Source organism: Lepisma saccharinum, chromosome 4, assembly GCF_977018435.1.
Source record: "Lepisma saccharinum chromosome 4, izLepSacc3.1, whole genome shotgun sequence".
In the NCBI taxonomy this organism is placed as follows: domain Eukaryota; kingdom Metazoa; phylum Arthropoda; class Insecta; order Zygentoma; family Lepismatidae; genus Lepisma; species Lepisma saccharinum.
Window position 1 is genome coordinate 109,221,052 of NC_139232.1, and position 13,293 is coordinate 109,234,344.

At 39.9% G+C, this 13,293-nt stretch overlaps 1 protein-coding gene across 9 annotated transcripts in view; it reads left to right on the plus strand.

The window, feature by feature from the left end:
* The window catches only part of CdGAPr (GTPase-activating protein CdGAPr), a 394,186-nt gene extending 384,572 nt beyond the window's left edge, over positions 1 to 9,614 (plus strand). For 8 of the 9 annotated variants that reach the window (XM_083121101.1, XM_083121104.1, XM_083121105.1 and 5 more), the window contains 2 exons: positions 1,922 to 5,458; positions 7,477 to 9,613. In XM_083121101.1, coding sequence (XP_082977227.1) covers positions 1,922 to 5,452 — 3,531 coding nt within the window. In that variant the 3' untranslated portion in view covers positions 5,453 to 5,458; positions 7,477 to 9,613. Of the gene's footprint in view, positions 1 to 1,921; positions 5,459 to 7,476 lie in introns of all 9 variants that reach the window. The other variant, XM_083121102.1, reaches the window with a different exon arrangement.
* Positions 9,615 to 13,293: the final 3,679 nt, after the last annotated feature.

Below are 13,293 nucleotides of genomic sequence, written 5' to 3' on the forward strand. Positions count from 1 at the left end.
CTGAAATGGTCAGCTGGCACTGGTCACAATGGTCCGGACAGGTCCTGGCTTGGACTCCACGCTTCTGGCGGCCCTGTAGTGGATCCGTTCCTCACAGTAGCTGGTAGCTGTTGCACTCCCACGAACTCATTGTGTGCCTCATGTCCAACTTGCTAGCTCCTGGTGATTTGTGTGTGTTCTCCCCCGAGACAAGTTGTTTAACCCCGTTTATAGTCCTCTCTGGAGTTGGGCAATGTTTAGGATAGGTTTCCAGGTATGTCCGGTACCACTTGAGTGTATTCAGTCAGATGCCTTTGTAGCAGACCACTACCAAACTACAGTTTACCCACAATTCATAAATCCATCTCATTCATCAGCAGCTGTTTATAGTGCAAGTAGTGGACTGTGATGAATCCATCACTGATCCTATTCATGAAATAATGAACATGCATATACAAGCATCCCATAGGACAAGTTTTTTCATGATGAATTTACAATTGCCTCCAGAATTGAAAGTGTGACATACAAATAAGACTTGTGACTTACATCGTAATTGCCCACAGTACCTACTTGTTTTTTACATGAATGATTAGATTTGAAATTATGTTAAAAGTAAATGCTGTATTTCACTACTCCTTGAATTTAATATGCAACAGTACTTCTTAAATGCAGGTTAAAACTCATAATATTAATTTGAAAAGTTAGAATATTATTATTGCTCATAGCTAGTGTGTTTTGATGGTATTTTACAATTATATATTGTTTTGACTATAAACTGTTGCTCAATTACATATCTTATATGAATATACTCAGCTTTTTCAGTATGCAAATGTTTATAGTCATTTGTTTTTCATTTCCTTCATGATGATACTTTGCTCTGTTCAGGACATATGGCAGGTAAATTTCACATTTCTGCACATGTATGCAGTGTAATTTAAAAGTTCTGCCCCATACGAACAACTCCATTATTAGTGCACATAGCGAAAAATTGGAAGAGGCAAAAGTTCTTAGAAATATGTGCATTCCAATCTAAAATGCTTGAATTTTCAATGTAGCATGCATGATTGAGGCTGTACACTGGTACGAGCATAGGTTAGCCAGAAATGTTAGATTAGTCAAGGAGAGGAATGAGAGAAAAGATTACTGATATGGATTATGAAAACATACAAAAATCAGAAATTGGAAGGTTTTTGTGCATGCTAGGATAAAAGGCATAAGAAACACATTTCTAAGATTAATGATTGTTTGTTGATATATTATGCAACCATATTTTTATGTTTTACTTTCTCCATTTATTTTTAACACTGTTGAATAACCTTTATTCATTTTATTAGCATGAAAACTTGAAGATCTAACATTTACATATTGTTTTTTCTTATATGTAGATATTGCGTGCATTGTAGAATTATTTCTCTTGGAATATTTCTTGAAGTTTTCTGGTGGCGAACGAGGAAGAGGTTTTCTTGGATATGATATCCTGAGAAAACGTGTTCATATTTCTCTTGGAACTTACGGTTCTTTCAAGCACATAAACACAAAACGTTTAAGGAGAACATAGGCTCCCTTCATCAGACATTTGTTCTTGATTAATCAAACTAAGAATAAATGTCTGATGAAGGGAGCATGTATTCTCCCGAAATGTTTTATGTTTATGTACTTGTAAGAACCATGAACTACAAGAGAAATAATTTATATATTAGTATGTTAAAGCATCTTAAGAATAAAACTGACCTTTCAACAATATTTTATCCTTTGCATGTGTTACTATGCTGCATTTTTCTTCAACTTCTAACTTTTTTTAAAGGTAAGAACAGATAAAAACACTATGTTGATTTCATGCCACGGAACAGATAACCACAGTGAATCTGTTATTTATTTGTGTTTATTCTCAATTTATGCAATTACTCTGGTGTGTTTACTTATATACTTCTTTAATTTGCAGGAGAAAGCAGTCACTGAAATGGATCTACTGCAAGGTAAGAAGCGATTAAGGCCAGTGAAAAGTGCAGAGTCCTTGGTGTCCAACGTCCCATCCGGAGGCTCCAGTCGCAACTCGGCAGCCCTGGAACTGGACCGGGAAACAGGAAGCAGCCCGGATGCCTCATCATCTCAGTCTGGTTTGACACCGGGATCAACAGGTCCCACAAAGCCCAGCCACAACCGCTCAGTGTCCCACGATTCTTACTTCGACAACTTAACGGAAATAGGCCACCAGGCACTGGATGAAGAGGCGTCGTTGGATCTGAGTGAAATACAACTTAATTTCGAACTCGAGGAGAGTGAAATGAGGATATTCTCGGAAGACGAGACGCTAGTGTCCACGTCTGTAGGGAGTGGAAGTCTTTCGCGGTCCCCGTTGGCAGATATTGACACAGAAGGTTCTCCGAGGCCTAATAGGTCGCCACGGTCACTTGGGGAAGAGCTGCGACCAGATTCACAAAGATTGAGCTTTCGGGAAAAATTTCGGCGCCGGTTTTCATCTCCGCAGTCTGGTAGGCATGCTTCCCTACGTGATGTGCCGCACGCAAGACCAGAAGACACAGCCAGCAGTGCGGACCCCTCGCCTAAAAAGAAGAAGTCAGGATCCTCGTCGCCTGCTGCGAGAAAACGTTCCAAACTTGAAGAGCAGCTGGCTAATTCTGCGGCAGAGTTACGGTACATAGATTCGCAGTCCCCCGAAGTGCGTTGGTCCACTGGCTCATCTCCGGATGCTGAAGATCATGTGGTTCGTGCAGAGGTTCATGTTGCAGAGTCACCATCTGAAACAAGCGTGTCTTTGGCTGAAGCAACCGTTTCTGAAAATGAGAGTTTCACTCTGTACAGTTCGGGAAGGGGCAGTTCCGATTTGACGACCCCGGATACCCCGGTGCAAGAACCTGCAGATGTTCTCTACACTCCCCTCGTGAATGACACTGAACCTAACACTCCAGAACTTTTAGGGACAGGTACCGACAATATGGTGTATGAGAATGTGGAGTGGGGTGCACCAGGGAAGGTTCGGTATGAAAATGTTCTCACACTTGGAACGGATAATAATCCTCTGCAGATCACCACTCACACCACTACAGTTCGAGTGGGCGACCAGGAGTATGAAGAAATTCAGCAACAGCAGGGAAAAGGTAGCACAAGCACGGAGCAGCCGAGGGTAAAGCATGTGTACCAGAACGTGCCATCGGGTCATTCCAACACATCATCAAAGAAAGATCCTCCTCGATGTGCTAAGAGCAGGCAAGGAACCTCAACAGGAAACGACAGACACTCGCCCCCGTCCCCCGGTGGCAGAAACAATGCTGAGGAAAATGTGTATGAAGACATTGAAGTCGATGTTGTGCAGGACATTGAAATTACGCTGCGGAAACAGGGTGGTGGAGACCTGCCTCACAATTTGGAAGTGGGCGTCGTGCAGGATATTGCTGTCAGTTTGAAACCTTCTTCCAGCACCGACCATGAAGTGTACCAGCAGGTGAAGGCATTCAGGAAATCTGTACAGGAAGTGAACGACATTGTCGGCAGCGATGAAGACAAGCAGGAGGAGGCCGTAAGTGGCACCAGCCAATCTGACACGTCAAGCTCCACCCCGACTACTCAGGTTGACACGCATACGCAAGCACGCACTAGACCCACAACATTAAAAACTCACGCAGAATCATCAGGATCATCCATCAGCACTCCAATCAACGAGGCTGACTCCGACACACTCAAAGAGGATGCCCTGACCCCCACAGAGGCTAAGCAGATACCCATAAGTCCTGCAAGACCTTCCAGTCAATCGTCTTCGTTGTCGGTGTTTGGTCTGTCACCTTCACCTTCCCCTGACATGTCCCTAGAAGGTCGTTCCATACCTACAGAGTTAATTTCTCCAGTCGAGGAGAGTCGTCGGAAATTTGAGTCTGAGATAGGCAGGGACATCCTGAGAGAGAGGAGAATGAAACTGGAGCTGGAAAAAGTGAGGGCTGACTCCAGCCCCACAACAAGCCACAGGGGAACACCCTGCAGGCGGAGCATAGATTCCAGCACTACACCTCCCAAGCAAGCTTTATCAACCTCATCTAGTCCACAGCCTTCAGTCACCAGCCCTAAATTGAGTGACAGATCGTCATCACACAGTCCTCAACCCACCCATTGCACACCCACTAACAGATCAAATGGTCTCACCCCTACAAAATCTCAATCTGCAAGCAGCTCTGCTTCAACTAGCCCAAAACTTGGAGGTCGTGCTTCCATCAGTCCAAAACTTTCCAAGCGAGCAAGTAGTGAGCATTCAGATCGAAAATCCCCAAGTCCAAAGTTGGGGAATCACTTTTTCTCATCAGACCAGCACTCGGATGAGAGTAAAATAATGGACGATGATCCTGATATGAATGGGGTAGAACTTAGGAAGAAACCCGTGGCAAGTCAGAGTCCGATAGGGAATCGCCGCTCTGAACCTCTTCAGCCTAAGAATGCAGACTCCACTGAAGCTGCTAAAAGACACTCGGAACCTGATAGAAGCCCAGTGTGGCACGGAGCAGACATGCGGCGTTTGTCTGAGCGGAAATCAAGTGTTCGAGAACTCCTGTCTCGTTTCGAATCTCGCGATGGTGATAGCCGAAGACCCACTCCTCCTTGCATTAGAGCTCGTGCTGCCAAGGTGCATCATGCAGCTTCGTTAAGTGTGTCATTAGACGAAGATCGTTTTCGTTCGCTGCCTTCGTCTGGTCAGTCTGCAACCCGCAGTGTTAGTTTAGAAAGGGGTAGGGATACGGGAACACCAGGGCTTGTTAGAGTGCGAACGTCCCCAGACATCAATATACCCGACAGTATCAAATCAGAAAAGATGGAAGAAAAAGACAAAGTTGAAGTGACACGTGCTTTGCTTAGTGGTGTGAATCTCGATGATCCCGAATGCCGCGAACGCATTGAACGCTACAAAGAAGAACGACGAACTTTCTTGCGAGAAAAATATCGATCCGAAAGCTTCCGTGGCGAAAAGGATGACATAATTCTTCGTCTCAAGCAGAAGGCCAGTGGAGGTCGGCAGACAGCGAGCCCCGAGCCAATCGATCAAGACACAGACAAAATCGTTATGACTCGATCTGCATCGGTTACGGAACAGTTAAGTGACAAACAGCTCTCTCCCAGTGACGGTAGACGACGGACATCTTCTGAGTCAGCACCAGTAGGTGGGGAATCTTCCGGCCGCTGGCGGCAGGGAAGTGAATCAAAGCCACCAAAACATACTAGTCCCAGGAGAGAAAGACCGAAAGAGGTGGTGCTCATCGAGAAGAACCCTGGTGGTGTGAATGGTACGTCTGTTTGTTCAAGCGGTTCGCCGCGAAGACAATCCGTGGAGCAACATCGCCGGGGATCTCCTTCTTACTGCATAAAAGATATGGCAGCCCTTTTTGAAGCAAGGGAGGCGTCGGGAGGCCGTAACCAGCCCCAGTCTGAGGGTGGAAAATCTGGATTGTCTCAGTATTTGTCCTCAGTGTGACTAAAGGTAAGCATATTATTAGTTTCATTTATTTGAACACATTTCAGTGATGAATAGTGAAAGTGCCTGGAGCATATTAGTGTGACGTCACGCTGCAAGATTGAGTCCAAACAAAGCAGTCAGATGGTTTTAGCCTATTCAAAAGCAATGAATTTTCTATCGGAAGGGGTAGCTTAAGAATTGTGACAGCAGTTATGAAACAAAATTGTGATGCGTATCATACATCAGTGTAAAGATGAGATTTTGACGAATACATCAATATATTACACATACAGAGGAGAATAAAAAGATTAAATGAATTAGGAAATCGAGTAAGGCGAATGCTCCTACCGGCTTCTGATCCAGAACACCAGCCACTGAGCGTTGGCACTGCAATCACGTGAACGTGCTGAACTTCCAGAATTCTTATCGAAAGCATCACTGAAGGTGAGCTCGGTCTGGCTCGGCTGAGCTTCGATTGTGTTTGGAAACCGAATGGCTCGAGTTTCTTTAAAAATACATATTTCCTTACTACAGTTATTCTTTACCTGATGCTCTCTAAGGTATGTGTAATATATTGATGTTTTCTCCGAAATCTCATCTTTACATGGATGTACGAGAAACATCACAATTTTGTTTCATAACTGCTGTCACAATACTTATAGCTACCCTTCCGATGTAAAATTCAATACTTTTGAATAGGCTAAAACCAAGTAACTGCTTGGTTTGGACTCAAATCATGCTCACTTATCTGCTGTGACGTTACCCCTAATATGGTCCACTGTATTATACATCACACACAATAGAAAAGCTCAACAAACTTTAAAAATTATCGAAAACAATTCAATACTTTTTCCTTGTGTGACATGTACAGTATACTATACACATGATCAATTTATTGTTGATCACTATAGCCATTTAGTTGTCGACAACAATTAAAAATGGTTTGAGCTACTCTGTGACTTGCTGTATAATACAGTTATTTGCAACATGCAACAATGGTGTATTTTGTGTCTAGGAAGTTGTTCTTTGTGGCACTGCTACATTCTAACTAAATACTTTCGGACTGAAAAACAGATGTGAATCGTTGCACCTGAACTTATGAAATTACCTGAGAAGACAGATGTTTAAAATTGTCTGTTTCATTTATAGACTTGTGTTTTACGGGCAACTATTACCGTTGTCCTTTATGTAGTTCCCGTATCTCCGTAGACTTCTTCTTGTTTATATATGTATTGCTTGCATTGTGAGTTTTCCTCAGATTACTGTAAACAATGTTCTTTTAGTTAAAATATTATTAAAAGTTACGAAGGAAAATCAATCGCTTCTTTCATCAAGGATAACTTCCTGGCTGTTCATGTTTGAATATGTCTCATTTTGGCAATATTCTAAAGTTCAAGTGACAACTTATAGTCACTATACTGATAATTAATTGTCGTATTTGTCTTGAAACTACCATCTTGACTCCAAAGCCAGAAAACTGATTTGACTCAATCCAGTGACCAATTCTTATCCAAGGCAGTCACTTGGCAGGCCTTGGTCTTCACAGCTCATTTCAGATTTAGCCAAGATTGCAAAATTATAACCGAAACACACAATTCAGTAATTGAAATTCAAGGAAAATGTCAATGTTTTGATTGGAAAGGAAAGTAATTCCCTCATCCTAAATATGGGTAAATCAAAATTGCGTTGCTGCATATGGTGTTTATAAACATTTGAAGCATTGCACTTTTTTCTTAGATGGCATTCATTGTGATCACCCGGTGGAGGCACAAGTGGTTCGGATCCCACTTTAAACTGTTAAGTCCAGCCCCGATTAGCCTTAATGTGCATAAAGTGGACTTTAAACACCAACTCAACTCAACTCATTGTGTCAATTAATTCTTTCTAGTAAAACTCTACAAAAGATATTGTGGTTCGCAATAAAAATTAGATTTCCAAGCACTTTATGTTCACCAATAAAATACTCTTACAATTGGTTGCTAGCTAAAATACCAACTACTTTTACTGAAGTTGTATCTTAAAATATGTTTGTTTCATTTCAGATTGTCGTACAAATTTTGGTTTAGATTTTGCAGAGTGAGGGACATTACAGTTTGCATGCACGGCATGTTAGACATCTGTGATACTACATGTATATATATATTGTTCAAGGTGAGTTCCAAAGTTAGCTTCTGTGCAACAATGAAGCTGAACAATGTACAGTTTGTTAATGATGAAATTATATTGGTGTTATGATTGATAAAATGCAAACCTAAAGAACATGGTGCAGACATACATAAAGTGATTGAAATTATCCACCTGCCCGTAAGGTTGTCAGAAAAGGAATGGAGGTGTATGAAAGGGATTTTTGTGGGCAGGTGGTTGCATTTATCATGTGGTTCTTTTTTTTAATCTCTTATTTTGCATGTGTAATACACATGCATTTTTTTCATTGTGTGTATACGGCAAGCAGAGGATGTGTCATAGAAAAAAGTAATAAAGTGATTTAAGCCACTTGACACATGCAAATAAAATACAAGATCATTTGACTCTTTTCAAACATCAGTCAGATTCGAAGAATAGGGTGAATTCCTGTAAAAGTGCCAAGGGGAAATTTGCACAATCCTGTAAACATTAGCAGTATGTAGTTTTTCGAAATAAAGTAAAAAGGAAGTGCTTGCTAATATACCTAAGCTGGTTTCCTTCCAGCATATTTGCTGTGCAAAATCTGAGTAGTTCTTTAAGGTAATATATAATTTTTTGTAAAAAAAAATCAGGGTGAAATTAAGATTAAAAGAAGGTTGTGTATCCTGCAGGACTAGAAAGTTTGAAGGTTTCTAACTGTTTTCACTCAGCAAAACATTGTATAGTGTTCAAAGTGAACATTTTTTGCTAAAAATGGAAGACAAATATTACATTATGCTGCCAACTTCCATTTTGATTCCAGCACAAGATCTGTGATTTGATATTTCTTATAGGTGCCATGTCGTTTTCAAGAGAAAAAAAGAGTAATATACACGGTGTACGTAGGCACAAAATACAGCATGAACTGCGTGGAATATAATTTTGTAATCGCTGGCATGTGAAAAAACAATCAAAAAGCTTCACCATAAATGAAGCACTCGGCAACAAAAATATAGACAGATATAGCTTCTGGCTCATATATCATATGGATATTTACTCAAAGTGTAGGATCTGTATTTTCATGTCGAATGAGATTAACCTTTGTTAATATGCTAAGTACGTTACAGCTTTTCGTTCCAATTAGTATTGTTTTTTCTCTCCAGTGTATGTGAAAACTTGAAGAACTAATTTCTAAACTCAGTAACATAATACTCGATGCTTCTATGTAATCTTCGTATGAGAAATGACAATAACAGTTAGAGCATTTATGTATAATTGATTATACTAAGTCGGCTTTTGTTCATTGCGAACTTGAAGGTAACTCTGGTTGTTTGTGAAGGCTCAATACCGATACACGGATTTTCTTTACGTAATAATGTTGTGTTGTAGCAGAGAAGGCATGTTGAAGTATACTGAGATAAACTATCGAGTATTCAAGATGGAGGCTACTTTTAAAATTTTACTACATTCCATACCAAAGGTGATAGTGTATTCTCACATAGTTTTGTCAGTCACCTTACTTTTATCTCTTTGATATTTATCCTATTTCTTAATCCATTAATGTAACAATATTAAGTGATTTGAGAAACAATCGTTCCTCTTTATTGATAGTAAAAAAAGATGTAAGTAGTGTGAATACATAAAATGTTACACTTCAGTATATCCTTTATGAAAGGAAGAGCTTATAACACTACATGCAGTGTTTTAGCTGTTGTGCCTTTTGAATACCTTTTAAAGAGTATTGTAACTATGGCATGCAAAAATTAATAATGAATCGGACCCTGTAAATATATATATATATATCTTGTGTTTTCAAAGTAAGTATCGAATACTAAGAGAGTTTTTAGTTCAACATCACAAGTGTATGTCAGTTTTTTTTTAATATCATTGACCTGGTCGTTGGTCATTCGTCATTTTTTAAAGCTAACATGTCTAATACAATACATGTTTTTGTTGTTCAATATTGTAATTTCATTTTATACGACTTCATCTTTCATAATAATTTATGTATGTTGTTATACATCTGTGTATCATTTCAGGAAACATTTTACTTTTTCATTCATTTCCTTTTTTGAATAAGAAAAGTTGTAAATATATAAATATACATTACAAAGTAAACTTCCCATGTGTTTTTATTTGTGTGTTTCGAAGCAGTTATTTCATGGTTAATCCCTTTCTGTTCTAGGATCTAGGGTGGCATGCCTATTGAGTAAAAGTTTATATTTGTAAAATTTTTAAGGGAGCTTTCAAACTGAAGTGATAAGTGACATTGACACTTGCAGTCTGTAGAAAAGCATTCACTGGGCACGTGTTGCCAACAGACCAAGGTGACTTGTGCAGTAGGGCACAAGTGAAAAAAAAGCACTTTTCTTGAATTTTAAAAACAGGTAATAATAATAATAATAATAATCTCTCTCTCTCTCTCTCTCTCTCTCTCTCTCTCTCTCTCTCTCTCTCTCTCTCTCTCTCTCTCTCTAGCAGGAGAGAGAGAGAGCCAACAACCCTTGAGGGTCAGGACCTACATGCCTGAGCAGAGCTGGAAGATCATCCAACCTGTTACGGAGTGATGTGTGGCCAGCACGATGAAACCCAGTCGTTGTTACAGGTTTCTGTGACTGGCAGTGGCATGCCCAGGGTTTTCGAAAGGGAGGGGTTATGCGTACATTTTTTAAGTAGTCAGTCTTCATTTTGCCTTATTTTCCTGCCTTTGACGTTCTTTTTTTTAGAAATACTGAACCAAAAGGTGGGGAGGGGTTATAACCCCCCACCAACTCCCCCTTGGGCATGCCACTGATGACTGGGTTACACTACTCATATGTAGCTCCCCAATTTCTTCATGATGGTGGGTGGCCACCAATCCCATACACTGGCCGAAATCTCGGGAGAAAAGTTGTTGCGCTTCCTCCAGGAGACTTGAACCAGCGCATGTCCCATAGCCCAAGTCCAAAGCCAACTCCTTAGACCACGCAGGCATGGTGCGGGACTTCAAAAACAGGTAATGTTCAAAATCTGCCTGTTCACTCCCTTATAACACACAAAAAAGTTAAGTTCCATTGCTTCTCTCCTTCAGTATTGACTTTTGACAGTGTTTCATAATATGCCCAACAGAATGACTTGTGACAATTTTCTGCAGTTGAACTCCATAATGTGCAGCTTGTCGTTCCACTCCAGTATGACCGGTTGTAATTATTCCTGTAGGTTAATTTCAAAGTGTCAAGTCTGTTTCTCCACTGTCGAAAGCTCCCTTAGTGATGGCATGGTGCTTGCCAAATCTTTGTATGGTGCCTGTATTATGTATGTTGGGCTATCGTAACACAGTTTCTGATGGAAATCCTGGAAAAGTGAAAAGGTCATGGAGAACTTTCTCCTTTAATCTAATCACAATGTCTGTGATTTCAATAAACAACTACATAAGTGACTTTGGAGCCGTTTGGAGGACGAAACTATGCCAGTCTACACAAGAAACCTACACATATGTCATTGTTAAAATATTCTAATAATATTTGTTAACCGTACAATCAGGGAGTCGTAACGTACCCAATTTGCGTTACACGGTACGTCACATTTTGTAGGAGGAAGAGTATGGTTCAACTGCTGGTACCCATGTAACGTAACGAAATGCAATATGTTATAGATTGACGTTACAAGAAACGTAACAAAATGTATTATGGTAGATATTAACGTTATAAAGGAACGGAACGAAATGAGCACATTGGAACATAACGTAATATGCAATATGGTATATACTACCGTTACAAGGAACTTAGTAACGAAATGCAATATGGTATATACTAGCGTTACAAAAACGTAACGAAATGCAACATGGTAGTAAATAACGGTACATAGGAACGTAATGAATGCAATTCTCCGTAACGGAATGAAGTGAAAGGCAATATGGTCAATTAACGTTACATAGGAATGTAACAAAATGTAAACCACTGTAGCGGAACGGAACAAAATGCAGTTGGGTACATACCATCTGCATAAGGAACGTAAATAAATTCAGTATGGTAGATGTTAACGTTACGAGGAAAGAACAATTCACAAATGTTGGCTAGTAACGTTATAGGCGCGTGACGAATATAATCTATTTAACATCAAGGGAGAAAAAGGAATAGCCCAAATCTCTTACCTTTCATTGGAACATCGCAAAAAATAACTCAGTATATCGTATGGGATTAATGTGAAATAGCCATTAAAAATATGGTTGTTTGTAAAAGAAAATAATTTCAATCAGGGTTGTTAAAGGGTCAGAAATTTTAAATCAATTCAATTCCGGTTCAGCAGAGAATATTAGCAAGCATAAATGGATCTGGACCGTAAAGAGCCTTTTTATGTTTAAAGTATTTCAATTCGTTCCAGGAACCTTTTCTCCGGATCAATTGAAATACGGCACAGGGACCTTCTTTCCGGATCAATTTAAAGACTGTCTAAGTTACATATTGAAATGAAACAATACGCAACTTGGACCGAATTTAAACTGTGCGATAAAAAAGTTTCCGGTCTTGTTGCGGAACCCAATAGAAGAACCCATTAGAATTTATGGGTTCGTGGACGTTTAACAACCCTGATTTGATATTAAATTACATTTTTGGCTCGAAATTGAATAAAGCTTCCAACTAGTGTAGAAATGAGTAGCAATAGGCGTGCGCACATGGTGCAAGGGGGGGGGGGGCAAATGCCCCCTCCTAATCATGGACATCTGTCGATAGTTTAGACGCAGGGAAATATGCCATGGGGCATATTAACCCGATAATAGTGTTGCCCCCTCAAGAAACACCACTTGAATTCGAAATTATCGCATTCCTGCATCCCCATTATAATAATTAATGTAAATTACTATGACATCAAATTATGCGTGTGAAATATATACTTTTAGCTGACATTCGCCCCCCTTCCAGATTTCCATGCCCCTATATTATTATACTTTAATCCAGAAATTTAGGGTAGAGGAATCATATCGCCGGTTATTAAACGATATTATGCTCTTGAAGAGAATGAAGTATTTTGAAGCCGATGAAAGTTCACAAAGGAACAACGGCGGAAGAAGGTGCAGTGGCACAACCACAGGGGGCAGGGGAGATTAGCCCTCAAACTTGTACAGAAATCAATTCTAGGAGGTAAGGAAGGCAAACATTGGACTATAGAAAGAAAGCTTGCAGAATCTAAGAGTAGCAAGACAAAAGGATACTCAAGATGGATTTAGTTTTCACGTCTTTCGTGCACTATTTCTTCCAGACGGCCAAGAGCACCTGCAAGGGGGCACAGAGGAGCAATTGCCCCCTCTCGATTTCTATCTTTATACCAATTTAAATAAAGTTATATAAACTTGGACAGTTGCTGCTGATTACGGTGTAAGTTTTGCCCGTGTAAGGTAATAAATAGATTTATTATTATTAATTTTTGAAGCCGCACCGTTCATTTATAAACACACTGTATATGAGTCATTGTGAATTCGAGTCAATTTAAACATTTTGCGTTGTTGCGAGATTATCTATTAGGATAAAATTTGGAGCCTGCTTTGCCCCCCCTGTGAAAAATACAGAACACATTCCTACCTGTAATTCTCACTAATCTTTACAATTATATCATGTGTTACTCTAGCAACATTACAAAGACACTTATTGATTTTGTGATTTATTAGGGTGTATTGGATTACGGATAATGTCGTATCAGGATTGGGGGGGGGGAATTCCCTTCCAGATTCAGACTTCGGGAAATGATTTCTCAATTTTCAGTATCTAGAACAGTTGTGA